This window comes from Opisthocomus hoazin, chromosome 1, assembly GCF_030867145.1.
Source record: "Opisthocomus hoazin isolate bOpiHoa1 chromosome 1, bOpiHoa1.hap1, whole genome shotgun sequence".
NCBI classification, from domain to species: domain Eukaryota; kingdom Metazoa; phylum Chordata; class Aves; order Opisthocomiformes; family Opisthocomidae; genus Opisthocomus; species Opisthocomus hoazin.
This window is the reverse complement of record NC_134414.1, coordinates 37,214,435-37,241,802: the sequence shown is the minus strand read 5'-3', so window position 1 is coordinate 37,241,802 and position 27,368 is coordinate 37,214,435. Positions and strand designations below refer to the sequence as shown.

Sequence of the window (27,368 nt, the reverse complement as noted above, 5' to 3'; positions counted from 1 at the left end):
ATGTTCAATGAAGAAGGAAAAAGAAATGTATTTCTTCCCAAATGGATCATCACACTACTTCCAATGACTTCTGTGCTGTAGAAAGTTAAATTTATACATCTGCCTAAGATCACTGAACTGCTATACTTGGTCAACTCAATTTATGGCTAATAGCAGCTGTACTTTAAAAACATACTTAGAGACGAATTAAAGTAGTTGCCTTTTGGTGTTACAGGATTGATGAGTACCAATCAGATATACAAAACCACATGTGCTCAGAAAGATGCCTCAGAAGAGCAACTTTTGTTTGAAATGGGGCATAGGAAGGGTGATTCTCTCCGTTGAGTCACACCGCTCAGCAATCTGCAGATAATTCAATCTCATTGCCAATACTACCTGGTAGAAGAGAAGGAAAGCCAGCATAAGGGCAAAAGAAGAGCTGTGACGCTGCTGTACTGAAGTGAGATTGAGCGTTTTACATTTCATGGTACAGGACTAATGGTGATTGACTTCTGCATACAAGGTATCACTTGAAGATTTTCAGAAGGGTGAACTATGATCTTAACAGTCAGCATTTTCATTAAATCAAAATATAAATATACTGAAACATGTACACACACCAACTAAGGTGCAAACATATATTAAAAATCAGTTTTAGTGGTTTTGCTTGGTTTTTTTTCCAGATAAATTTTATCCTTCCTTTCATGCGTTTCCCCCTCCTAAAACCCTACGCTCTGTTTGAAGATGGACATGACTGATTTCCCTCCCTCTTCTTACTCTACTCTTTACGCATAAATAATCTCTCGTCCCCTCACCTCCCCCCCCTTGTTTCCTGGTTGTCTTGGGATTTCGAACAGGCAGCCGCTTCCAGTCCTCCAGCTCCTCAAACCCGTCAGGAGGACACACGCAGGCAACGCCAGCCCCCGGCCTCCGACCCAGCGCCAAGCCGGCGGCGGGGAAGGGCCTCCCTCAGGAGCCGGCTCCCTCCCCGCAGCGAGGAGCCACGAACCTCCCTCGCACCCGTCCTTCCTCGGAGAGGCGGGAGCTCCCGAGGAGGGGCAGACCGGCTCCCCGCCTCTGAGTCAGGGCGGCGGCGGGGACGCTGGGCCCGACCCGCCCGGTGACGGAGCCCGCCCTCCGCCACGGCCACGCCCACGGCGCGCCCCTCCCGCCGCCGGAGCCCCCCCCTCACACACGGAGGGGGCGGGGCGTGTGACGCGCCAGCATCGGCCCCGTCCCTCGCCCGGAAGATTGGCGAGGGGAGGCGCTTCGGAGTCCGCCTTTCCAACTGGTTTGTCCCTCCGGCCGACCTGTAGCGCTTCCCCCTCCTCCCCTTCGTCATGGAGGGCGCCGCCGCCGCCTCCTCCGAGGGCCTGCGCCATGCCGAGTACGCCAGGGTGGCTACGGGCGCCGGCAAGGGCCAAGCCGAGCTGGACCGAGGGCTGGTGAGCGCGCCGGGGGGCTGGGGTAGGCTGAGGAGGGGAGAGCAACAGCCAGCTCGACCCCTTCTCCTCGGCTCCTCCCTCCCGCTGCCCCAGAGCCGGGGTCGCCGCTCCCCTTGGCCTGGTCCCCCCCCGCGAGCCCGTGTGGCGGTTGGGCCCCCTGTCTGGGCCATGAGGCCGCCTCCCGCCCTGCTTCCCAGCCATCCCTCCCCCCCCGCGGCCTATCGGCAGCCCAGGCACGACCAGACAAGGCCTAAAATTTCGCTGCCCCTCCGCGAAGAGATGATACCCATGAAGTTTCACCTGCCGTGCGAGTTTTACTACCGCAGGCTTGAGCGTTAATGGTCCTGTGGAGCTCTGCTTCAGAACACTGATCCTCACCGGGTGTTTTGTCATGTGGGAGAGGCTGGGTGGGCCTGGAAGTGGAGGCAAAATGCCTCCAGAGTTTGCTATGCTGTTACCGTGCTGCGGTGGGAAGGGTGTTGGAACTATATCCCGTTCCTTTGTACTGGTCGCTTCGGCTAGTGCGTGGGACGGTGGGTTCTCTTTGGGAAAAAGCTGGGAAAAATGCATGGATCTGTGCCTAAAGCACTGGATGCTGAAGGTCTCATGGTTTTAAAGTGGCTTTACATGTGTATTTGCCATATTTCGTTGTGTGCATGCTGTTGTCTCTACAACATTTATTTTTTTTAAAAAAATACAATTCTTAAAAATCATTCTAAGTTACTTATTCATTGTTAGTACATCCTAGGACTTTCTTTTTTTTTTCCAAACAGAGCATTTCTGTGTATTTAACAGTAAGCTGTGTAATCTCAAGAAGTTTACTCTGAAACTCATTATTGTCATGTCCATGCGCTCTCCCCGTGGAATCCTAGCAGGGAAATGCCTTGTGAATTTTCTGGAGCCCTTGGGTCTTCTTACATATCTGGGATAAAATTTGCTTGTGGGGTTAGTATGGTTTGCTTGTTTGAGTGAGTTGTGTGCTGTCAGGTTCTTACTAAGATCCAGAGACTGTGGTAGGTTTTTAGGGGACTAGGTTCTAGATTGCTATGATTTTCTATCAAAACTTATTCTTCATCCGGGCCTTTCAGTGGGGAATAAAGTATTTTTCAAGCATATCTACACTGTAAACTGTTAGCGTATGGTTGGCAGTAGAAGCTACTTCAGAAACTTCTCTAGATGGTCTTATGCAGATAGTTAGTGGAAAAAAGGACAGTACCCATGCTTACTGCATTCACGGCTAAGGAATTCAGAAGGGGGTGAAGTTGCGTATAACCAAATTCTAAAATTTTGCCAGAAATAGCCAGATCAGCTGTAGTGCTGTGCATGTGTTCCTCTGACGTACAGGGTTAATGAGGCTGCCTTGCCACGGTGGAAGGAAAGAGTAGTAGGAGAAGCAAAGTCTCACAGCAGCATCCACCTCCAGGGCTGAAAGAGCTCTGTTCAATATCCTACCTTGAATCTTGGTTGTGAGTTCTCCTGTGTGTTAGCTGTAGTCACCTTATGTGTGCCACTTTTGTGGTTGTTTTACAAAAGTGTTTGGAGCAACAGAAGAACAACATAGAAGCATAAGGAGTCTGTTCTCAAAGACAGCTGCAAGAGGCCGTTGTTAATTAACATATGCTCAACAAGATTGATTTGAATGCCATATCGCAGCACTTCTACTAGTGAATCGGTTGCTCAGGTACTGTTTCCTATGAAAAAATGTAAAATTTTAGACATAGTTTTATATACAAACCAAAAAAGTACTGTAAAATAGATGACACGACATGAGGACTGGGTGTGTGTGGAGAACAGGATTTGGCTGAAAGTACTTTTAATTCACTGTTGGAAAATAAATTGAATTTCATACGAAGGTAAGACTGGAAGGAAAACATTAAATTATGAAATCAAATCTGTTGCAGACAGTTTATAGTATAATCCCACTTCAAAATGTATCTGGACTCTTATAGTGTTAATTAGGTCATTTGCTCTGAAACAGTCTGCTAATAAGTAGCTGTAGTAGCTATGCTTGTGAAGAATAGAAGCCTTATTCTAGCTTCCATACCAAACAATCATTGATTTCAGGTTGTCCTGGTTTCAGCTGGGATAGAGTTAATTTTTGTCTCAGTAGCTGCTGTGTTTTGGGTTTAGTAGGAGAAGAATGTTGATAACACTGATGTTTTCTGTTATTGTTGTGAAAACAAGGACTTTTTTCCAGTTTCTGATATTCAGCTGATGAGCAGGTGTGCAGGTGCTGAGAGGGAGTGTAGACATACAGCTAGCCAAGCTGAACAATGGAAATATTCCATACCATAGACTCATGCTCAGTTTACGGATGGGGGTTGACTGGGAGGTAGGAAGCTCTCTTCTCTTCTTGCTTTGGTGAGTTTGAATCCCCTCTTGTCCAGGAGTTTGAAATTTTTTCGGAATTTGGCAAACTTCGTGATTTCCGGGTTCCGTGATTGCTACTGAGGGACTGACTGTGACTTGGTTGTCAGGTGGTGAGAAAAATTATACTGTATATAGTTGGTTTTGCATATTCGTTATTATCAGTAGTAGTAGTATTCTTTGTTGCCTTATTATACTGTCTTTATGTCAAGCCATGAGTTTTCCCTTTTGTCCATTCTTCTCCCCATCCCGCGGTTGGGGAGAAGAGGATGGATAAGCGAGCGGCTGTCTAGTGCTTAGCTGCTGCCTGCTGGGTTAAGCTATGACACAGGTCAAGAATTTTTATTTAAGGGAAGAAGTTTCAGAAACATTTTTGTACACTTGGTTAATATGCCTGAATATCCTACTTCTTAGCAGGATACAGCACTTAAAAAAAGACAACAAACCAAACCTTCTTGAAGGAGAAGAGGAATGCTAGAAAAAAATGTAGGAGAAGTTGCAGTGCTAGGAATTACAGAAGTCATTATTTTTTTTTTCTTAGTATGGCTAAGTTAGCAGAGACTGTGGATTTGAAGTTTGCAGAAAGAGTGTCTCATTCTTCCCTCTTTCTTCTGCTAAAAAGTTAAAAATTTTGAAAATTACATATTAAATTAAATTACATATTAAAGCATTAGGCCACAGATCTCTATGCTAACAGTATACGATGTATACCTCTAAACATACTGTATGCTAATTAATATGCTTTATCCTCTTTTGTTTGCCAAAAACTTTAGTAAGTCAGGTCTTGCAGTTGCCTTTCTAACGTGTGTGTTTTCTTATACACGTTTCTGAAAAGAATGAAGAAAAAATCAGTTTCTGCAGATTTAGCAAAACTTTGTTTTATGTTTTTTTTGCATCTGGGAGGTTTCGTTACTGAGAGCTGAACTACGTAGTAAAATGAAAATACTGAGATCAGCAGAATAACATAGGGCTGATCACTAGCCTTTGGGAGCTGATTCATTGAATAAAGAAAGGGACAGATGTTACTTTTTAATCTTTTATTTCTTTATTTTTCCCTCTTGGATCTTAAAGCTTTCATTTAAAACCTACATCTTAGAAATTCCTTCATGGCGTTTTTTGAAGGGGGGGAAGGTCAGTTCTGTCATAATTGAATTTATGGGGTTTTTTTTTAGCCTTATGAGTCTGAAGTAAAATGCAGTTTCAAGCAATGAGAGACAAAAAATGGTTGTGGTGGTAGCTGTATTAGCATGCTGTAAATGAACTAATCCCTTCTGCAATGATAGTGAGTTGCTTTCATTTAATATTGACATGAAAGGAGTGCAATTAATGAAAGCTTTACACTTTATACTCTGCATTTCAAAGCACCAAACTAACCTTGACTTGCTCTTCTAAATAACAACTGAGTTAAGTGAGAATGGAAAAGGAAACAGAGTCAAGCTGGACTGAAAAGATTTACTGGTTAGTACTTGAGGTTGCCACTAATTTTATGAGAGGGGCTGTGTCAATAAAAGACAAACCGTGCAATATTTCTTACATTGATTGAAATTCAGTTTTTATCACATGTGTATAGTTAGTATATATTCACACCATAACATTCGAGATGCCTTGGTATGACAAGTTACCACTTTGCTACTGTGTTGCAAGTGACTCTTCTCTAACCTGGTCCTAATGCAGATAAGGAGAGTTACCATAAACCAGTATTTCTCAGCTTTTCTGGTGGTTATGCCTCACTTCAAAATGTGAACAATCTTCTGTGCGTCTCTGGCTTGAGCTTTCCACCACTTTTGCCTAGATTTCTGGCTTGTCTTCATGTTCCTTTTGATCCTGTGTGCTGCTATTCTAGAGCTCCTGCCATGCTTTCTTTTTTGCCTGCTGTTTTCCAGGCAACACTAGCGTTCCACTAGCTGCTGGTGCTTTCCGCTGAGATTGAAATAATGCATCCCAGTGGACATGGCTGACTCTATCAGAGGCCCTTAGGGTCTCTATGCTGTGTTCCCAGACTACTGTGCCAAAACGCTTAAGCTGTTCCTGCACTGAACTGACAGAGCCCAGGTATTATTTATTAGCCTGGTCTCTGTGCTTGGCCTTACCTGTGATGAGGTGTCTGCTGCTAATGCCTTGTTGCGAACTGCATACCTTGTTGCAACCTGCATACGTTGTAAACCGCTGAATTAAACCACCTTTTTGGTGGCAAAGCAAGTATAACTTAATTTGGACAAGCACAAGCTAATAAATACATATTTTTTGCCAGTGTGATCATTTCACACATTGTTGAGCTCTTAATTGACTGTAACCACTTAGTAAAAGATTCTCACTGTCACTCTGAACTAGTCAAGGAAAGTCTCTTGAATATAAATCCATGGTCACAAATCACAGAAGAGAATAACAGAGGATTTCTATAGGGTGATATTTTCAGAAATGTTGTGGGTGTTTCTGGTTAGTGTCTAAACAGAGGATTTAGAGAAACTTTTTAGTAGGTTTGAATATTGAGAACCTGGGAAAACCAATTTGTGAGAAGAAATGAAAAGAACTTCAGTGAGGATATGAACTGTGTGCTTCGTTATTTTATGTCTTCTGCCATTTAAGGTAATGTACTTATATTTTTTCATGGTCTAAAGATGAGGGGAAATTTTGTGGAACTGAAAGGAACAACAGACATAAAACTACTACATTATTTTTACATTTAGAAATGTATGCTAATATCGAGACTGAAGACTACACTAAAATTCAAGAGTTAGGTTACTAAAATGGGATAGACAGGCAAATTTTTGAGGCAAAAACTCTCCCAGTCTTAACTTTGGAGCTCCACTTTCAGTATGTTTAGTGAGTCTTTTTTTTTCCCGACTAGAAATCACTAGGTAATTGCTGTATTATGTTATGCAGATAGCTAGAATAGCCCCATCCAGGTGGGTGGGGGGTAGGTGCTTAGTTAAAATGCATAGGATGCAGAAGCTAGCTGTAGAGGAATACAGCTGCTTCTAGCTGAGCTCAGAGCGGGCTACCACTTTTTCCATGCTGCGCTCAATACCCCAGGCAGCAGTCATGGCAGTTTGCCTTCAGAGCTGAAGCTGTAGGAGCCACTGGATGTGATGGCTCTAGAAGGCTTTAAAACCGGCATTTCCCAGCTCGTCCCCTGCTCCCTCTCTGTCTAAAAATGAGATTGGGTACAGTCAAAGACAGAGAATTTTAGCCTCGTGAATCTTAGTAGCAAAGGCAGCTTGGCTCCAAATCCAGTTATTAGGGCACTCACATTAAAATTTGGGCTTTAAGTCCTGCTGTCAGGCTTATTGGTAGAAAATGTATAAACCAGTTATTGGGTAGATGCAGAAGTCAGTCATATATAGAAGAGACAGTCTGGTGATAAAAGCATTTTCACTGTTGTTACGTTTTGAATTCAAGCTAAACAGGCCTAATCTGATTTCTCGTGTTTTCCTGGGGGAAAGTTCAAGGCATTACTGAACTACTGTATGATAAGGCAAGTAGTGCCACAGATGACTTTATTTCATTTGTTTCAAAGACTACATGTAGGCTGTTTGGAAGTGGTGAAATGTCCCCAACGCTTGCAATGCTCATTACCCTTCTTGAATTCTGCAAGTGAGACTTTCTGAAGTCAGTCTCTTCTTCAAGGTTTACTACATATCTTTCAGCAGCTTCTTGTTCAGCGTGGAAATACTTCTTATTGCCCTTATTGAGATGCCTGACTTTCTTCAAGCAGTGTGTAGAAAAATACATACACCTAATCTGTGGGTTTTAAGTTAGTAAAACGTAGGAGTTACTATTGTCTAAATCAGACATTCAAGTTTTTTTTGTGGGTTTGGTTCCAAGAGCTTGGTTAGACTTAAAGCGAATTTTAGCTGATAATGAACATTGTTGGAAATCTGTCTGAAGTCTGCCAAGTTACCAATATTTGTACTCTAAGATAGTCCAGCCAGTGACTGACGCGAAGTAATGAAAAGAGGTTACCGGGCTTCATGTCTCTACTGGGGCTTCCACGAGTCAAAGCATGAAAGCTGGAAGACACGTACATTTGTGGCCGTAGTGTTTAACATTAGTATTTCAATACCATTTTTAAGCAATGTCATGGTGAGATTCCCAGTGAAGGACTTTGTAAAACAATATTTTTTTAAGCTCTTCATGTTTTTGTAATAAACCAATGCTTTCTGTTATGTACGATGTTGAACTAGTCTGCACAAATAATTTGAAGTAATCCTGAGTAGTTGTCTGCCTTGTGTTTTTATCATTACATACTATGAGCTGCTTTGTCAGTGTGTGTTCACCAATTTGCTGATGGGTAGTTCCAGGTTAAACCTGATGCTTTGGCATGGGTTAATGGGACTGAACTATGGAATCTAATGTAGCCTGTAGAATACAGAACATCTTAGTTGTAAATTATATATGAAATGTCCACATCAAACATCAGAAATACTCTCTGTTAAAGTAAAAAGTGCATATATTTCAGATTAGAATTTGCATGTTATTCTGATTCCTGTTTTTCTGCTTTAGGCTAGAACTATGATAGCAGTTGGACTTGGTGTTGCAACTGTTGCGTTTGCAGGTAAGCTAAATTACCGGTTAAGTGTGGAACTGTCCCTTGTGAGCTGCTGTTTCCAAAAGGGTTGATGAAGTTTTTGTGAATATAACTACTGGAATGTTGCTTAAGAGTACTATGGAGAATTGTGTCCAGTTGTAGTTCCTGTCCCTTCAAAATCCTTGACCTATTTTACAAGATTCTTTTTGAAAAGTCGCAGCTGGAGAAACTAATTTTATGGGCAGCAACTAAAGGTTCCATCTGCTTTTTGTCTGCAAAACGTAAAGTGGAAAGTTTACTTTCTTTCTTTGATAATGTATTGCAAAGTGGAGGATCTTTAGCACAGAAGAGTGCAACTGGATCTTGTGATGTGAAGGTAATGCTAGACAAATTCAGACCGAGAAAAACAGAAGGTTTTAGTGACTACACTCATTTATCATACTAAACTGTTCCCATAGTACATTGTTTTATTACTTGAACTCTTTGCATCTGGACTGTATGTTCTTCTGAAAAATGGGTCCTAGTCTGAACACAGGGCATGGGCTTAACATGATTTATACTCTGGTTACTCAGACTAGATAACTATGGTCTGTTCTGGTTTTGAAATACACAGCTCGATTTCCATTATTTTCAGCATACAAAAGCAGCCATGGTCAGCTGTGTGCAAACGCATACATCAAGAATAGAGGCAATAGATACACAAGTTGCACTGAACTTCAGCAGATATTTTCTGGGTGCAGCTGTGTTGCGTTTTTTGATTAGGGGAAGGAAGGATAAGATCTTTGGTGATGTACACCCATTAAGCAGTTGGTTTATCTATGTGTTTGTGTAGAAGCAGAAGAGGAATGCCCTTAGAATTTCTTCTACTGGTTGAGCCGAGTAATTAATAGCAGCTAGCAAAGAAGTGGTAACAAAAAGTGTTAAGAAGAAGGTGAAGTAATATATTAGTACATCACAGCATGTTCAGCAGTGATACTTTTCACAATGGTTTTAATTTCTGTGTTAGCATATGGATGCATGGCGTATTTGAAGAGTGAAAACATGATGCTGTTTGAATGAAGCAGAGGCACATTTTATGAAACATTTTTCCATTGTGTGTAACAGTAAGTTACATTGCTAATGAATAGTTAATCAGAACAATAATTTGGGAGAGGATACTTACAGGAAAATCCTCCAGTAACGTGGCGCAAATCTTCATTCTGAAGTTGATAGACCTGCTTTGTACTTCTGAGAACACAGTCTAACAGAGTTCCCCCTAGCCTTTCCTAGCTATAGACATTAACTGCTGGTGGGAAGTTGCATGGCTGTGAATCCCGGAAGATCCTCTCTCTGTAACAAAATGAAAAATGTAGTACTTAGAAAACGTGTGATTAAGCACACAACATCACAGCAAGAAACATGTAGTACATAGATTTCTTTTTTTGAAGACATAACCTTTGAACAGTATTTAATAAATAATGTATATCCAAAGCTAACATTTCATACTGTCCTTTTTCTTAAAATTCACAAGGCAGATATCTTCATTTATCATATTGAAATGCATTTAAGTTTATTTTGTGAATAAGCATAATGGATTTTCGCAGTCCATGACTAGGTGTTTAGATGAAGTTTATTAAACTTCTCCTCTTTCCTCCCCCAGTAATGCAAAAATTGAAAAATGTAAACCATAGCAAGTTCACTGTGGGACTTCGACTGGGCAGGGTCCAGAAACGTCTGTTGAGGGAACATGTTGAAAAGCAGTAAAATGCAGTGGTGCAGTAGAGTGAAAAAACGAGACAAAAAGATTAACAAGGAAGGATTTTGATTTTCTTGTTTTAATCCAAAATTCTTTCTGCTGTAAGATGATGAGCATAAGTTGGAGGCTTTTTTTTCTTTCCTTTTAGTGAAGGTTGGTTATAATTTCATTTAACCTCAATGTTTTTCAGGTCGTTATGCTTCCCACCTTTGGAAACCATTGGAGCAGGCAATTACAGAGACAGCAAGAAGGATTTCAACTTCTGTAAGTTTGGAGGTTACTTTATGCTATATTTATGATCTTATATTTCAAGTATTTAGAAAGGACACATTTTATTTTAAATTCAGTAAGTGCCACTTGAATTTTTTTTTTTTTCCACAGGTAGGGGTGCTCCTTACTGTGTATGTTCTGGCATATTATCTGGTATAGTTTAAATCCTTGTAGATGAAGCTGTATCAAAAGATGTTTGTGAGTTTGATGAACAGTTCTGATTTTCCTGGTGATGTTCTGTGTTTCAGAACTCTTTGCTAGGAAGTGTATGATAAATTGTTGAAGTGCACTGTGAGAAAATTGCTCATTCATAGACATTACAAAGTGATGACATGCAGTTTCATTTCAAGAAGCTAAAAATGAAAGAATTTAATCATTTTTCTTTCAGATACAGTGTTAAAAATTAAGATGACAAATTGATCAACTTCTAGAGAAGCTTGCTATAGAAAGGGCGAAGCTTGTTTTCTTGTTCACGAGTTGTCTTTTTTTTTTCTTCCCCAGCTAATTTGAACTGTTAACCAAGTTGTTTTTCTTTGTTTTGCCCTACATATTTAAAAATACAATTATAAGGTAAAAAATAGAGGTAGAGTGTTGTGAGAGGAGCATATGCAGGGAATATTCAAGAGCATTGACTTTTTGCTTCAGTGACTGTACTGTCCTCTGGTGAAAAACTAAGTATGTACCATTCCTGTGATTGAGTTAATTCCTAATGAGGTAGGTGTCTGCTTGTGGCAGTGTATTCTTTCGGAATTCATAGTCTGTGAACACTTACCCAGAGTGGAAGGAATATAGTTCCCCTCTTGATGCTGATTGGTGAGGGTGTTGAAGGAGGAGTTGTTGCAGATTGTTATTTCCTGAAAAGTATATTAAAGGTAGGGGTTTTTTTTAAAAAAGCGATCATTAATGTTATACCTATTAATGTGAGGTCGATTCAACACAGAGCCTGTTGGACAGATGCTAGAGTCCAAATTCATTTGCCATCTGTACTTCGTGCTCATGTGCTGAAGGTGCAAGCTGGATCAATGCAAGCTTCCCGGGGAGGGGGAGACACGAAACATGGGCTGTCTCTTGGGGGTTGGTCCACACGTATTCTTAATTGCAATGTCTGTCAGCGGTGTTCTTATTTGCGATGTCTGTCAGCCAGAAACGGTGCGCTTGGATCAGTTCTTGCTCTCTGTCCTTCTATTGCATTGCTGTTCTGAGACCAATACCAATTTTATTTTTTTTTTCCCCTTTCAAAGTATTTTTTTGAGAGATTCCCAAGTTGCCTGCCAAAACAGCAGAGGGGACTTTAGGTACTGGAATTAAATTGCTTTTGTATGATATGGATACAGTCTGACTTGCAAGCTTGCTAGAAGTAGCTAGCAAGAAGGACATGTGGCATCAGAATAGGGAGTGCTTCAGTCTTCACCCTCTCTCCCAGCAGTTTTACTCCAGCATTTCTTCTTCTATCCATTTGTAGACATAGGCTAGAGAATCTAAATTCAGACATGTTCACATAAGAAAGCAGGCAGTGGCTCTTTTTAACACCTTGAAATATGACATGCTGCTGCACAGTGAGGTGTCTTGTTTCTAGGAAACTGTACCCCTCAGTACTGGTGTACTGGCTGAGCCAAGCTCATTACAGGCCTGTCTCGTTTTTACCACAGTGACTTTCACAGTCCTTCAGAATTCATGAGCCACCATAAAGAAAAACCCAGGAGCTTCTGCATTCTCAGTGTTCCTAGTCCTTGGAGCTGCATCCTCTGTCTGCCTTCACATCCTGCCTCACATCCATACTCAGAATTGTGTGTTGATTTCCAGTAGAGTATCTCTCTTCTTCTGTCTTATTTCTGAACTGGAAAATATAAGTTTTCAGTGTAAGACAAGATCTGCTGAATACAGTAAAAACTCTCCCTGTTTGTCATTAACCGTATGCATTTGTCACCTTTACATTTGTGAGGGTAGTGATTTTTCTTCTGCAGTCTTTGTCCAAATTTAAGACCCTTGTATAATTCTTAGCCAAGATTATTTGTTCTTTACTAAACTACAGCTACTACTTTCTTGGATTGTATTTTTTTCCAAGTTTTTTTTCTTCTCCCCTTTACAGTCAATTATTTCCTATTTATAGTTTTTCCTTAAAATAGCAGAGAAAACATTAGGTACCAAGATCCTATGTAAGTGCTTATTGTCTGAACTTCGTATTTTAGTGACTTGACAAGATTTTATTTGGGGAATGTGAAGCTGCTGAGTATAATCTGTGGATTAGCACTTTCATCACATTTCTTTACGCATATTGCCCTCTAAACTACGCTGACAAAGGAAATCAAGCAGTTAGTACTTCTACCTGTGCTTACTGGAAAAAGCATCTCACGTGACATTTAGTGTCTAGGCTTACTGTTACTTTACTGGTGTCCTATAGTGGTCAGAGGCACCTAACTTGGTCACTGTAATTTTCAGTGGTTACTCTAGCTTTGTAGAATCAAACCCTTTCCCTCATCACCTCCTTTTTTGAGAGACTGTGAAGCAGCTGCCTATTTAAAAGCTAGCTGGTTCTCTCTGTGAGCTGCCGTTCTTCCTCACCCTATTTGTAGTTCTACTCCACTCCTCCCCTGTTTGCAATAGAAGTCACAGTTCACGTTGGTTGTAGTCATGCGAGGTGATCCAGATGCTGTTCATCCTTTCTTCCTCCTCACTAACAAATGACTTGGGTAAGGTCAGGTTGAGCAATTATGAAGTGATCGTTTAAAAGGCCTGCTTGCTGTATCTTGAATATCTGACACTTTCTGTTTCCTTACCTAAATAAATAACGTGCACAGTCAACAAGTGCACTCATCTTCTAGTCCAAAATAGTAAGTAAAGGCAAGTAAAAGTGTTACGTTTTATTCTGAATTTCTACCTCTCATTTAACTTTAACTTACAGTAGTTAAATATATATTCTTAAATATGAAGTGTAAATGCTGCTGTAATTTATTCCTGAAGTTTTCTACCATCTTTTTTTCAGTGGAGAAAGATATAGGAGGAAACATTGTCATTTCCTCTCTCTGACAAGTCACAGTGCTCATTTCCAGAGAAACACTTTTTTACTTTGAGCCTAATTTTGTTACTGGTGTCACAAATGCCAGTGACATTGTTTTGTTTCTGTGTGTAGTGACAAGTGTCTGTTGCCTGTAGAAGGTGCATAGCACTAAGTAGTCATCTGGCTTTTCTTCCTCAGACAGGCCTTAATGCTGTTAATTATAATGGTAATATTTCCTTAAAATGTGAATTAAAAAAAAGGGGGAGTATTTCAATAGCATTCATTACCTTTCTTTGTTGAATCAATGATATTGAAGTTTGAAAGATATAGAAGATATTGAAAATAGAAACAGCAATTCTAGGCAAAATGAACTGTCAAAATACTCAAATCCCACAGTCTTGAAAATTCTGTGTTCCAGAAGAAAAGGATGTTTCTATAGCACTTCATCAGAGAATTTTGCACTGTGTTTCCCTTGCTGGATCCGATTCAGCTCAGACTCATAGAGTTCTGAATTGAGAAATAAGGGTAGCAACCATCTCGCTTGTCCTTCATTGAAAATAAAGTTTCCAGAAAATAATAATGCAATTTGCAGTACATTTTATAGATTATTTTTTTTTTTCTAACTGATGTTAAGGAAGTTACAGTTGATCTTAGCAAATTGTAGGTTACATTGTAACACAGCTTCTAAATAGTTTGTTATTGTAGTTTGGGGTTTTTTTTTTTCCTTCTAGTGTTTGTTATTTTTTCAATGGGGGACTGTGTTGGTGGTGGAACAACACATAGAGTTTTCAGTTTTCGAAATTCACTACTTCATATAATATGATGGATGGTCTCAGTTACGGAGTTTTGAATCTCTTACCTGGCGTGGAAACAGTGATTATGCTTTCCTTGTGCTATACCAGGAAAAGTATCTTGAAGATATCACGGTCCAAATAGATTGGATTTTCTTAGCTGACTGCTGTTGTGAAAATTTGCAAGACTGAATAGACATTTGCTGAGCAAGTCTAGCCACTTCTTGTTTCCTCCCCAAACCTATTAATAGCATTTGTTTAGGAAGCAGAGTGGCTTACCTAAGTGTCTAAACAGTAACAACATACAAGGTAATGAGGTAAATTAAATGGTAACCCCTCCCCTCACCCCAAATAGCACAAATAAATGGAGAGCTCATTTTGATGATTTTTCCAGTACAGAATTTGTTTGCAGTAGCCGGGGTTAATAAATTAAGTGTCTAGAACTGCATGCTCATCAAGGAGTTCTCATAACAGAAAAATATCTTGAGTATTGTTTCATTTCATTGCAGCCATTACTTTGAATTTACAGCTAGGCAAAAAAAAAAAAAAATTGCTTTAGTTTGAATAGCGTGCAAAAGTTGTTGCATTAGGGAACTAGAAATTTGCTGTTTCCTAAAATGAAGACTCGTTGTTTCTTCCCCTTATTCTAACCAATGGGAAAAATGGCTTTTATGTCTAATTTCCTTTTGCTTTAAATTCTGTTTACGATCAAGATCTTAATTTAAGAATTGATTATTCTTGCTACATGCTTCACTTCTGAGAAGACAATGTTTTTTATTGATGACTAATTCAACAAACTGTTTTTGTTTATGTGCCAAAGGACATAGACAACAGAATTTTTTTTTCATTCGTCTTGGAAGTGAACCGAATCAAGGCTTCCCAAGGTTAAAATAGCATCAAGGAAGTAGGCTTTAAAAACATGAAAATGTATTTCTGAATTTAAGCCTATTGCCATCCCTCCCTGTTCTCTTATTTCAAATAGTATTTTAGATTAAATCTACCAAGAATGGAGACGAGCTGTGTTGGAGATAATTCAAATACTGCTTTTCTCTATGCGAGTAGTGAACCAGTGTCCTCCTGTATTAGAGCTGTATGCCAGGGTTGAAGGGCAGAGAGGAATTAACCTTTTCAGAAATCTATCTGCACCTAAGCAGCTTTGGGAGAAGCTCTGGAAAATCTTTAAGAGGACATTAAAGTCTGCTTTTGTCTCCTGGCTGTAGTAATTGTTCAGCATCGTTGCAAATTTCTGTGCAGTTCTGCCTCCTCAAGGGTGTTATCTGGTGGACATTAAATCGTTAGCATCGTTTCCTCTCAGAGCACTGGAGAAGCCCTCTGTATTCCCGTGGTGTTGCGTCCTCCAACCTGTAATGTCGGTGTGCACTATTACGCACTTGGTTTGTGTTACCCAGCAGCTATAGAAGCAGTTCCTCAACAGATTTTTGTTGTGGGCATGGCATGTCCTTCAGCTTTGATACATGAAATAACCACTGCTGTAACACTACAGGTATGGTTTAGGATGGGAAGAAGAAAGATAAGATTAGTTTCAGATCATAGTAGCACACCAAAAAGATCTTTTCTGTGGCTGTATGTGACTTTGTGGTAGCGATAGGTAAAGTATTTCTGAACCACGCTTTGGGGTGGATGCCGCTCCTGAGCTTAATTAAAGGCTTTGCTTAGAGATCATAGACAGAGCCCTTTAAATTCTTAAATGCGTTTGAAATTACATAAGAGAGAGTTTGTGCAAGCATAAGGCAAAATTCTCACTGAATATGAATGGATATATTTAGTGAGAAAAGTGTTTTATTAAGGGCCAGGCACGTTTTTACTTGGGGGTAGAAGGAACACTTAAAAATAATCTCAGCTCTCAGGCCAGACTTCCCTTTGATAGCAACAAAAGAAGCTTATTTTTCCCCAGTTGATAGGTTTGCATTGAGGAAAAAAATTTCAGTCTTGTTGAGTGATTTCTGTGTGCCAGTTCCCAAAGGCAGGCTGTTTTCGAGCTAGATCTTCTGCCTCTGGGACTTGTGCAGCTTAGGCTATTATTTGTGTAGCAGTGGGCTAGTCGCTAATTGTTCTTATAGAAACATTTATATTGAGGAGGTCGCTGCTAACCATCAGTGGTGGTTCAGTAACTTTTTTTAATTTAAAATATATTTATGGTTGACAAATACTCTTTCAGCCCATTCGCTATGATAATTAATTCTTGTAATGATTTACTCTCATCTCCATCTCCTTTTTAGTGTTCTTTTCTTACTCGTGGTTTTTTTCCCTTTCTTAAAACAGTGGCTAAAGTCTCACATGCCAATGAGTTTAAAAAAAACTAACCCCAGATCCTATATCTCATTGTCATCAGTCATAAGTATCTAAGAGAGGATGTAAAGGCAAAAGTTGGTTAGGATTTTCCCATACACTCTGCTGCTTTCCAGTGTTCTCTAGCTCAGTGATTTCCTGAAATAGAGGTTGTGGCTTTGTGCTAAGCCTTTTTGTTTGTTTGTTTATTTCTTTTTGTTTATTTTTCAGGGTTTCTCTTGATATATTTTTTTGAAGTAACATTCCTTCATGTGGAAAAACATAGTGACTATTCATCAGTATATTATATTTGTCTGTTCTTATCATTCCTTTTATTGTTGTTTTTACCTGTTATCTTTGTAGAAATATCTGTGCTTCAAAATGATTGTCCACAATTCCTTGGATACCGAAATATTGTGGCTTAGGCCATTTTCCTTTGCAGTGGTACCAAAGCTGTTCTAAACAAGCTTCCCTCTTTCCCTCCCCCACCCTCCCCAGCGCACACACTGTACCACTCTCTGCTAGCATATACTTCGATACTGGACTCTTTCGCCTGAAGACAGGATTTTAATAGCTGTGGCTATTAATATCTCTTGTTAGCACTAGAAGATTGTAAAAACACAGATAGTTATTTTTAAGTTGGGTTTTGTATGTTAACATTAAGGAGAAGACCTTTCATACTGTCTGGTTTGTAGTCATTCCATGCTTTCGAAATAAATTATACATGAGTATAATGCTCTGAAAGAGGTCATAGAAATACGGTTTAGGTCCTGGCACCTTGTACATGAAGCTAATTATTGCTTGTTTTCCCTTTCTGCTTTTTAGAGTCTTTCATCTTACTATAAAGGAGGATTTGAACAGAAAATGAGTATGCGAGAAGCTAGTCTTATTTTGGGTGTAAGGTAGGTGTGTTGTATTAATATGTTTTTGTTTGGTAAGTACTGAATGAAGAAAATGCATGTTGCAGGAATGTGGAATACTCTTGCCAAAATTGTAACTTTTTTTTTTTAAAGATTTCTAATGGCTCATAAACCATTGTGTATATTCCGCTTAAGCTAAAAAGCAAACAATAAAATGCTAATAAAACATGCAACTTGTGTTTGGCTTGAAGGCATGATAACATATTGCAGTGGAGAGTTGGTGCTCTAGAAATAATCAGAATAGCGCATACTGTGCTAATTAGTGTGATCACGTGACTTGGTCTCCACAAACCCCTTGAGATAAGGAATATTGTAGATCATATTAATAAACGAGGAAAACAAATCAATTTTGCTCATTTTTTTGTGAGTCAGTAAAATTATTTTTTAATTTTTTTTTTTCTTTCTCCACTCTGATTTGTTTGGATTTAAAAAGTTGCGGCATATTCCAAACAAAAATACTTGGAGAGACTTGTCATTTAGAGTAGGTACGGGAAAGAATTTGCAAGTTGAGTATTCAATGGATTTTTCAGTGGGTTTTTTTCAAAGACATTTGGATGGCCAATGGTAGCACACACCTTAGTGTTTTCTGTAAAGCAGGTGGTGAGTTTGAGGGCTTTCCAGGTGAGAGGAGCAGATTTGACCTCAGGTAGTAGATTTCTTATTTATGGTTTAGATCAGTTCCGAATTTGAAGATTAAAAGACAAGAAGGAAGGTTTTAATCATGCCCGGAAGAAATTATTTCAGATGTTGAAAACAGACTTGAAGTTCAATGTGCTATTTATGTTTACTTCTAATATAATGGAAATTACGCAGATGTGGCATTCATTTTAAGAAACTGTAAAATAAAACATTACATTTATTTGAAATATTTCATGCTCGCACGCTGAAGAAGAGAATCATAAGAATGCTCTTCAGAAATTTCTCCTTGACCTTTGTTTGATAATATATTAACACATTCACTTTATGAGGGCAAATTCAGAGATATTCCAGAGTAGCACATGGAAGCTCATTAAAGCGTGTTTATGGTGGCAGTGCCTAGCCTGAACACTGCTCATGTGCATGCCTGAAGTTTCATCACACCTGAAATCAGGCCCCTTAAATTTTTAATTTTAATAGCTTGAGTCTGCACTAGGAAGAGTGACCACTGTTTGTTGTGTTTGGACTGAGTCTTGCAAATACTAAGACTTAATTAGACTGGAGGAGAGTTCTTATTAATGTTTAAAAGATTGAGCCGTTAATTGTGTAGATGCATGGCTAACATCTGTATAGCAAATTTTCACATTGTTTAAACACACTTTTCTAGACCAGTTGTAACTCACTGTATTATGTATATATAAAAATGCCACCAAAAAAAAAAGTGAGTTTTAAAGTGTTACGGAAAATGCCAGGTGATGCACAAATGCACAAACTAGATCTGTCTAGGCCCTGATCTTATTATTGTAACACTAGTCCTCTCTGTCATCACTTCCAAGTCATAGTAAATTTTGAGGCAAGGACTTTCTTCATTATTTCAAGTGCTGAGTGTGCATGGGCGGTATAAATAATAAATACAAGCTGTGATAAAGGTGAGCATTTAATGGTAGCTTTTAAATTTCAAATATATAGGCCCATTACACATTCCAAATTTTATTCTGTAATAACCGCCTTGTAAGATTGCAGAGGTTTTGATAGAAACATGCATGTGCGTTATTTGTATTTAAACTATGTAAAAAGTATCCAAAGCTACGAAGTACTGTATTGGAATATTCAGTAATTTTAAGTTTTAATGTTCTTGCATTAGTTGTTATGAAGCAGCACTGATTACTGAAATTCAGTATAAACATAGCAATAATATTAACAGCTATGTACTCTGTAGAAGGAACTGCTGATGGGAGAAATGGGGGAATGTCTGAGATGACATGGGAGGTGAAAATGTTAGGACTATTTTCCAAACATTAGACAAAATAGATGCTAGCGAAATATGGCTGTCCTAAGTATAATGGTTTACAACTATCAAATCCATAACACTGAACTTCTGAAGTTAGAAAATGTTTGAAAATCATCAATTAAAATTCTAGATAAAAATGAATAAAATTTTCTGTTGTGCCATTTCCTCTGTGAAACAAGATGCATATTTTTTCTTTCTGTAGTAAATATGTAATTGTTTGTTAATGTACAAAATATATATATGCATTAAAAAATGTTTAAATCATTATTCTTAAAACATGACATAACAAAAAAATTAGACTATTACATTAAAAAACATATAGTGCCTTGTATAAGTGTACAAACACAGATATATTCAAGATTTAATCATGGTGGCTTTGAGTTTGGCAGGGTTTTTTAATTTTATTTTATTTTGGTTTTTAACACAGTTTACAGCACAGGTATATGATATGATCATAAGACCACTGAAGTTGGGAGGGATGTCAGGAGGTCTCTAGTGGTACCTGCTGCTCAAAGCAGGGCCACCAGTGGGGTCAGAGTGGATTGCTCAGGATTTTGAAAGAAAGTCTTGAAAGACTCCCAAGGATGGAGAATGCAGAACCTCTCTGGGCAACCTGTGCCACTGCTGGAGTGTCTTGGGCATGAAAAAGTATCATGTCCAGCCCGCGCCTCCCTTTTCAACTTGTCCCCGTTTTCTCTCACCCTCCCACCATGCATGACTGTGAAGAGCCTGGAGCCAGATGCTTTACGACCTCCCTGTAGGTGCTGGGAAGGCTGTCATGAGGTCCCCCCGCAGCCCTCTTCTCCAGGCTGAAGAAGGCCCCCCCCCTCAGCCTCTCCTCACAGAGTGAGTGCTCCAGCCCCTGACCATCGTGGTGGCCTTTGCTGGACCTTCTGCAGTTGGCCAATGCCTTTTCTGCACAGAGGTCCCAAAGCTGGATGCAGCAGCTTGATGTGGTTGACCGAGTAGAGGTAGAGCAGCTGCTTCTGTCGACGCAGTGGCCGTGCTGCCATTCATAGGGCCCAGGAGGCTGTTGTCCTTCTCTGCTGCCAGGGCACGCTGCTGGCTCATGTTATGGCTATGCCCCAGGTCCCTGTGAGCAGAGCCGCTCCCCGGCCCAGCAGTCCCCAGCCTGGAGCGCTGCGAGGGGCTCGTCATCCCCAGGCACCGGGCTCTGCGTCTGTCCTTGGTGGATTTTGTGCAGGGGTTCCTGTCACCCCACTCCTGCAGCCTCTCCAGGTCCTCCTGAACGCCAGCCCTGCCCTCCAGCGTATCGACTGTTCCCACTGAGGTGATAGACTTTTCAGCCAGCTGGTGATGTTAGAAGGCAGCCTGACGTTGATGTAACTCAGGTTGTGAGGCTGTACCAGTTCAACGAAAATGTGGTTTTGACACTAAAGGTTTTTTTGATAGTGATTAAGAATCCTTAGAGATTTGTCTGATTGTGGGATAAACAATATCTCATAAACTAAGCAATTTTAATGTAAAACACCATTTTCACAGTTGCTTCCTGGAGCAGGACTGCATGGTTTTCTGTGATGTACAACTGTAGCTTTTCCAGTTACGCTTTGGTCATCCGAGTTTCTAAATGTGGTATATCAACTTTCCTTTTTATTATTAAGCAACAGCTTTACAAAGGAAAATATAGATGATTGTTATTTTTAGCTGTCTGATACCCAGTCATTTAATTTTTCTGTTTATATAGTTCGAGGCCTTTCACCCTCTGCTTAGTTTTTACTTTCTGGATTGCTTTCTGTTACATGGAGGTGTTCTTTTCTTATGCAGTTCTGTGAAGTACTTTTGCAACATACCCTAATTTCCCTGTGACAGAATAGTAATTAGAGGTTGTTTACCTCAGGAATGCAGTTAGGCTGATACCTTGCATTCAGACTGTATCTACAAAAAGATTAATTGAGTCATCACTGATTAAGAAGTCACCTGAAGTGGAAAACACTGCTTCATTTCTGCATGCTAACAAATTATGAAAAACTAAACCATTCAGACTGTCCTTTTGCATACGATAGCCTTACTGTGTTGTCACACTGCATCGGTAAGTGGTTATTTGTCTGGTAAGGTACATATTTAATTTAGGCCAAGTACATATTTTATGTATCTGTCATTGAAGGAAACAACATTATGTAGCACTTGTAAATCAGCATGTCCCTGAATGTAACACATTGAACAGCATTGCAAAAATAACAAATAAAGGGTTTTTTTCAGGCCCTAGCGGAAAGGCAAATTGTTTATAGCAGCTATAAAAATATTTACAGTAGAACAAAATGTGATAATATTAAATATATGTTGGTTTGTCACTGGTCATATAAATACTTATTTTCTAGGAGGAAAAAAATGTGTTTTCTACATTTAATGATAAGAGTAACCAGCTAGATAACACTCTAGAGCTGCTGGTTTTATTCCTTCCCCCACCACCACCTTGGTTATTTTAAATAAATGACTGTATTGCATTTAAAAAAACCCAGATATTTGTATGTGTAAAATATACAGGCTTTTTAAAAATGTCCTGCTCAGTGTGTCTTGCATGTCTTTGTTATTGTTACTTCCTCAGAGATGCAGTTTTATGTTTTGTCCACAAGATGGTGAAAATCTCAAGTTTTAATTATTTTTGACGCCAGTGTAAACTGTTAATTTATAGCCTAAGTGCAGTGGCATTTATGGTAAGCACTTGAATTTATTTTTGCAGCCCATCTGCTGGCAAGGCAAAAATCAGAACAGCCCATAGAAGAATCATGATTTTGAATCATCCTGATAAAGGTAAATAATAAATTATGACTTTTTGTTAACCAGAGCTGGAAAGGAAGAGGCTTAAATGAGATCTTTTTAGCTTGCTGATCGTATAAATAACCACACTGAGTGCAAATGTATGTTGTTTATTTACAGACGAGCTTCTGTTTGTCTTCTTTCAGATAAGCTAGGCTTTGTGAACTACAGTTTTACCTGTTTTAAGGTTGTTTTATAGATTTGTGCTCCTTCATTTAAAACTGTAAGCTCAGGCACCAGTGTTCCACACTTTAAAAAAAAAAAAAACTTAGTCAAAAATAAGAAAAAATTAGATACAACATTTTTACATTAAACTAACATTCCTGTTTCGAACTGAGATGGACCAGCCGCATGTATGAGAGTAACTTTCTGTGGGGAAGTGTTCTGCAGTCACCAAGTACATCACTGATGAATTTCAGACTTCCTGGTATTCACTTGGAAAAAATGTAAAACTGGGCACTGTTGCTTTACTGGCCAGGCTTTTAATGTAAATTTATCTTACAGAAAGGCTATTATTATAACTTTAACTACACTACAGCTGGTTGAGAAAGAAAGCCCATATGTTCATTGCTGTTTCTACTTTAAAATAACAGATGGTGAAGAGTTGCACTGTATTTCGGAAGTCAAAAGGGGAAATCAGAGGGGTTTTATATCTTTTTGACAGAGTTACAGGGCTCCCTGCCAGCACCCCATTTTAAGAAAATGAAGAAATAACTGTGACTACTCTCCATGGGAAGTGTTTAGTTGATGCTTTTCTTTGCTGTCTTCACCCCTCAGTTTAATTCTAAACTTGTTCCGCTTATTCGATTTCACACTTTGTTTTTTTTACCTGTTTTATAATGTATAAGCTGCACAGACATAGAAAAGAAATTCTTTTCTGCATTTCTAATATATTATGATGGTCAAAGGCCTCTTACCCAGTAGGGTACCTATTCGGTCAAAATTTTTGATGATGAACTTCTGAGTTTGTTGTAGCAGTGCTTAGAGATGTGAGCCGTAACCATGAATCTCCGTGTAGGTGTTGAGTAGACCTAAAGAGGCACATTCGGAAGATCATATGTTTTAACTACCCGCTCTTAGAGCTCTAATGCACCTGCAGGTGGGCGCAGTGTAGGTTTGGATGGTTGTAGCGAGCCCTCCTGTGTGCTACTAAGATGGAGCATTTTCGCAGTAGGAACACCAGTTGAAGGGATTTGTGCCTCTGTACTGCCCCTGCAGCTCTTCTGGCATGGCTGTAGGAAAAAAAAAAAAAGGCGTGTGTAATGTCTTCAGCTGCAGACTGAGGGCCTGGAGTAATCTTGAACATGTGGCATCACACAGAGACTTGTTTGCTTCTGTATATATCTTGATTTCTTCTGGCCATGGGTAGTACAGATGTGCTTTTAAAAATAATATTCAACATTGCAATGTTACTTTAATATTTTACCAGCTGGAGCTGATAGAAGAAAGGGCCATATGTTATCTGAGATCCAAAATGTTGAAGAGAGAATTATTATAAGTAAATAGATAAGAAATATGTAGAAGTTTGCATAATATCAGCTCCAGAGTGCACTACTAAAAAGGTTGCTTATTAACCTTCACGGTTCAGTTCTGAAGTGGCTTTATATTGATACATTGTATGTTAATTTATCAGTTACTAATTTTATGAAAGAATATTTGCTCAAAGAAAAAGAGAAAGAAGTAATTTGGACGTGCCCTAATTATAAATAAACACTTAGGCAATCATGAGATTGAATTTTCTCTCATTGGAGGGCCACAAAATTAATATGGCACTTAAGGATGTAAATGTAGTGAAAACACTTCCAGCAGATTTGAATTTACTTTAAGATCCTGCGCTCTAGACATGTAGAAAATCAACACGCATTTAAAAATTACTTGGTATCTGTTGTTTATTGCAGGTTTTAGTCTTTACTGTTTGTTTGATCCTCTTGTCTACTCTTTCAAAGAAGCAATACCCAATGTAGTAAATCCTATTCCTGGCTAAAAATGCCAATTGGTTTAAAAAAAGAAATTAATTAGTTTTCCAGTAGCCAGTTCCCTACCGTTCCCTTGCCCTGCCTCACTTTCCTCCAGTATGTCTTACCTATTAGGGAGCTACATTTAAACAAAACCAGAACATAGAATGGTTTGGGTTGGAAGGGACCTTACAGATCATCTGGTTCCAACCCCCATCCCCCATTGTTCAAAACATGAACGAGAGAACTCCATTACTTTTTCCAGTCGTTTTATTACACCATGAAATATTTTATAATGATTTCGATTCCTGCAGAAATGTCCTAAAGAAGTCTTTAAGCAAGCCTTGCCTTTTTGCTTTGATTTACGTGTGTCTACAACTAGTTTTGCGTGTTTCTTCTACCATTATCTTTTCTCATAAATAGAATAGAATTAATGAAATGACGAATGAAAAAATACAATTGAACAGATTCCTTGGAAAATGCTACTCCAGTGCACAGTATTGCTGGAATCACATTTTAATGTAAAAAATACAGATGTATTATAGTAAGTGGTAAGTTACTGATATACACCTTGTAACATTGTTTTTGGTGACTGTAGGCAGATGGTTGGCACTCAAGGGGAGAGTTAAAAAAAACAAACAGAAAAAGACTGCTGAACTGTAATCAGATTGTTAGATGGAGCGTAAAGCAATGACAGTGTTCAGGACTAGAAGTTAGAAGGCGTACCATGTTTAAATAGCTTTAATGGGATGGTTTCTGGCTGGTAATTCTGGGCATCTAGCGCAGGAGAGGCTTGGGGAGTATGTATGTGTGCACACACTTAATGATTCTTTGTCAAAATCATTTATAAAATTTTACCTCTTGGTTTTTGGGATGATGGGAAATAATAGCTATTAGCTTTGGATGAATGTTCAAGACAGCTGACCTTGCATACATTTGCAGCAGTATTGCAGTGCAAGTCTAGATCACACTGATGTAAAGTGATTTCAGTCTTCTCTGAGACAAATTGTTCAGCATTATTCTTCAGTGACTTCAGTTTTGATTACATTTCTCATGTTTCCTTATCAAATAATTTACTTCATATCAGTGTCATTTGTAAGCAGTTGTATGAAAAGGATCTGTTTAGGAAGCAGGAGCTAATAAAAGTGAGTAATAAGGGAATGCTGCAAGTGAAGTAGTTTGGTACTTAATACTGATATGTAAATGTTATTCCTTTCCCCTTTTTCTTCTCAGGTGGATCACCTTACTTGGCAACAAAAATAAATGAAGCAAAAGACTTGTTGGAATCCAGTGCCAAAAACTGAAATACGAAGCCTTGGGTAATGGGAGATTCAGCAGATACATTGTGCAGCTGCTTTCGTATCTACTTACTCTGTACAGTTTCTTAACCCTCCATTGATTGTTCATATTTATTGTCATAATTTAAAACTTAGAGGTTATTTAAAAGCAAACTAAGATCTTCTACAGTTATGTAAAGTTATGTACAGGTATGCTCCTTTGAGGATCAGGGAGTTGCTCCTTATGTATCCCTTCCAACTCGAGATATTCTATGATTCTGTGTCTCAGTTTTAGTGTATTTTTACTGAATTATGATCCATTACAAACTGTGAAAATGTTGTCGTACTGGGTTTTTCTTCAGAAGTAGTCACTTCTTTCGTTAAAGTTTTGGAGCTTCTTAAAATTTAAGAAATAGTCTTAAATATAGGGTTTTTTCTTCATTGATGAAGATTTGACCATTGCCAGAAAATCTGTGACAATGCATTGAGTCACGGGAAGTATGGCAGACCCTGTACGGCAAGTTTTCAGCGTAACCTTACACTTGAATCTGTTCATTTGCGAAATAGTAGGGTTTATTCAGTTTGAGAGGTGCCACTCAGAACAAAATGACCAACGGGACCACAGACTGTGGTTTCCATTAGCTATATGTGTGGGGCTTGGAGATATGAAGGAAGAGTCTTGGTTTTGGTTAGTTCTTTTGCATATTAAAAGATCTCTGAAATTGTCAAATAATTATTTGGACATGCTGTTACCTCAAGTCGCAGAGCATGTTTACTCTGGAGCAGCTGGGATGGTGCAGGGGTTCTCATGGCAGCAAAGCTGAAGAAGGCAGGTCCACGTGTCATGGAGTTCCAATGGATTTTATGGGCTGCGCTTGTCTAGGTCAGTCCAGTCACGTCAGCCTGGTGTAGAACTGATAGAGCAGGGAACAAACAGGACTGTACCCCTGGTGACAGTTGCTTTGCTTGTGGCTCTGGGTGGACTTACTGTGTTAGCTCTCCAGTAATTCTCACATCTCTGCGTTGTGCTTCATTTCCCCGAGTATCATACATACCTCCCTACGTAGCACCCTAGCAACCTAGTGCTGCCTTCGGGGAACACCGAAGCCGTGGAGCTGTGACTTTAAAGAGAACAAGTTTTAACTGTCAGCTGAGCACAGGTGCTATTTGGGGCACTTGGCTGCTGCAAATTCCTGCCAGTAAGTTGGCTGCAGATGCATTACCTCTCCTAATGAGATGTTGATGAGATGAGGTGGTCCAGTGGATTCAGTGCAGGACTGAAAAACTTTCTAGTATCCAGTCAAACTCTTACTGTTTGAAGTACAACAAATAACTTGAAGTGCTACAAATATAAAATTTAGATATCCCATTTCCTAGGTTATTTAGCCAGATGAAAGTGGCGAAGAGCAGTTAAATAATTAAAGCATCCAACCTCGTATTATCCACCAGAATGTGCATTTATCTGTTCATCCAGTGGTGATACGGATTTTTCCTTGAATGGAAGAAAAAATGCGATTTTATTTTTGTCACATTCCTCCCGCTTTGCAACAATTCCCTTATTTTCATTAAAGAGAGATGAAAAAGTTGCCCGTGAAAGAAAATACTAACTTTAGGTAATTTACAGAGTTCTTTACAGTTAGAGTGGCAAGATGTATGACACGACTGGATAAAGCAAAAAAGGCTGCAGAGAAAAACTTGCCTGAGAATAAGCAAATGCTATACAAGTACTATGCTTGTGTCATTAAACTAATGCTCTAATACAAGAAACTTTAAAGATAACAGACTTCATTCTTATGCAGTAGCCTTAGTTGTTTCTTGTTAAAGGAGTAGCCACCAATTAATACATATTTAATGTTAGTTATTCCTTTCACTGGTACTTCAGTATGTATTAGCAAAAAAAGAAATCATGTCGTGAAGTGCGATGGTGGGATTGTTCCTAATTTTCGTAAGTGGAGTCTGTAAGTGATCTGAGTCATTGTTCAAAAGCAAAAATGATGTGTATAGTAGGTAGCAAAAACATTCTATCTGATGATTTTGAACTGACTTGCTGTTGTTTTCATGATTGCCTTTTTTTTCCTGAGTAAAAGTATAAAGAGCTATTCTAAAGTA

At 39.2% G+C, this 27,368-nt stretch overlaps 1 protein-coding gene across 2 annotated transcripts; it reads left to right on the top strand.

Moving 5' to 3' along the window:
* The first annotated feature begins 1,253 nt into the window (after positions 1-1,253).
* Positions 1,254-27,368, top strand: DNAJC15 (DnaJ heat shock protein family (Hsp40) member C15). Of its 2 annotated transcripts, XM_075422323.1 has the most exons (7): positions 1,351-1,424; positions 2,198-6,377; positions 8,295-8,346; positions 10,245-10,318; positions 17,228-17,304; positions 21,951-22,021; positions 25,216-27,368. In XM_075422323.1, exons 3-7 carry the CDS (start codon positions 8,304-8,306, stop codon positions 25,284-25,286), a joined length of 336 nt encoding a protein of 111 aa, XP_075278438.1. In that variant the 5' UTR covers positions 1,351-1,424; positions 2,198-6,377; positions 8,295-8,303; the 3' UTR covers positions 25,287-27,368. The 2 variants fall into 2 exon arrangements, with proteins under 2 accessions (XP_075278430.1, XP_075278438.1); XM_075422315.1 differs by lacking the exon at positions 2,198-6,377 and having other exon boundaries at positions 1,254-1,424.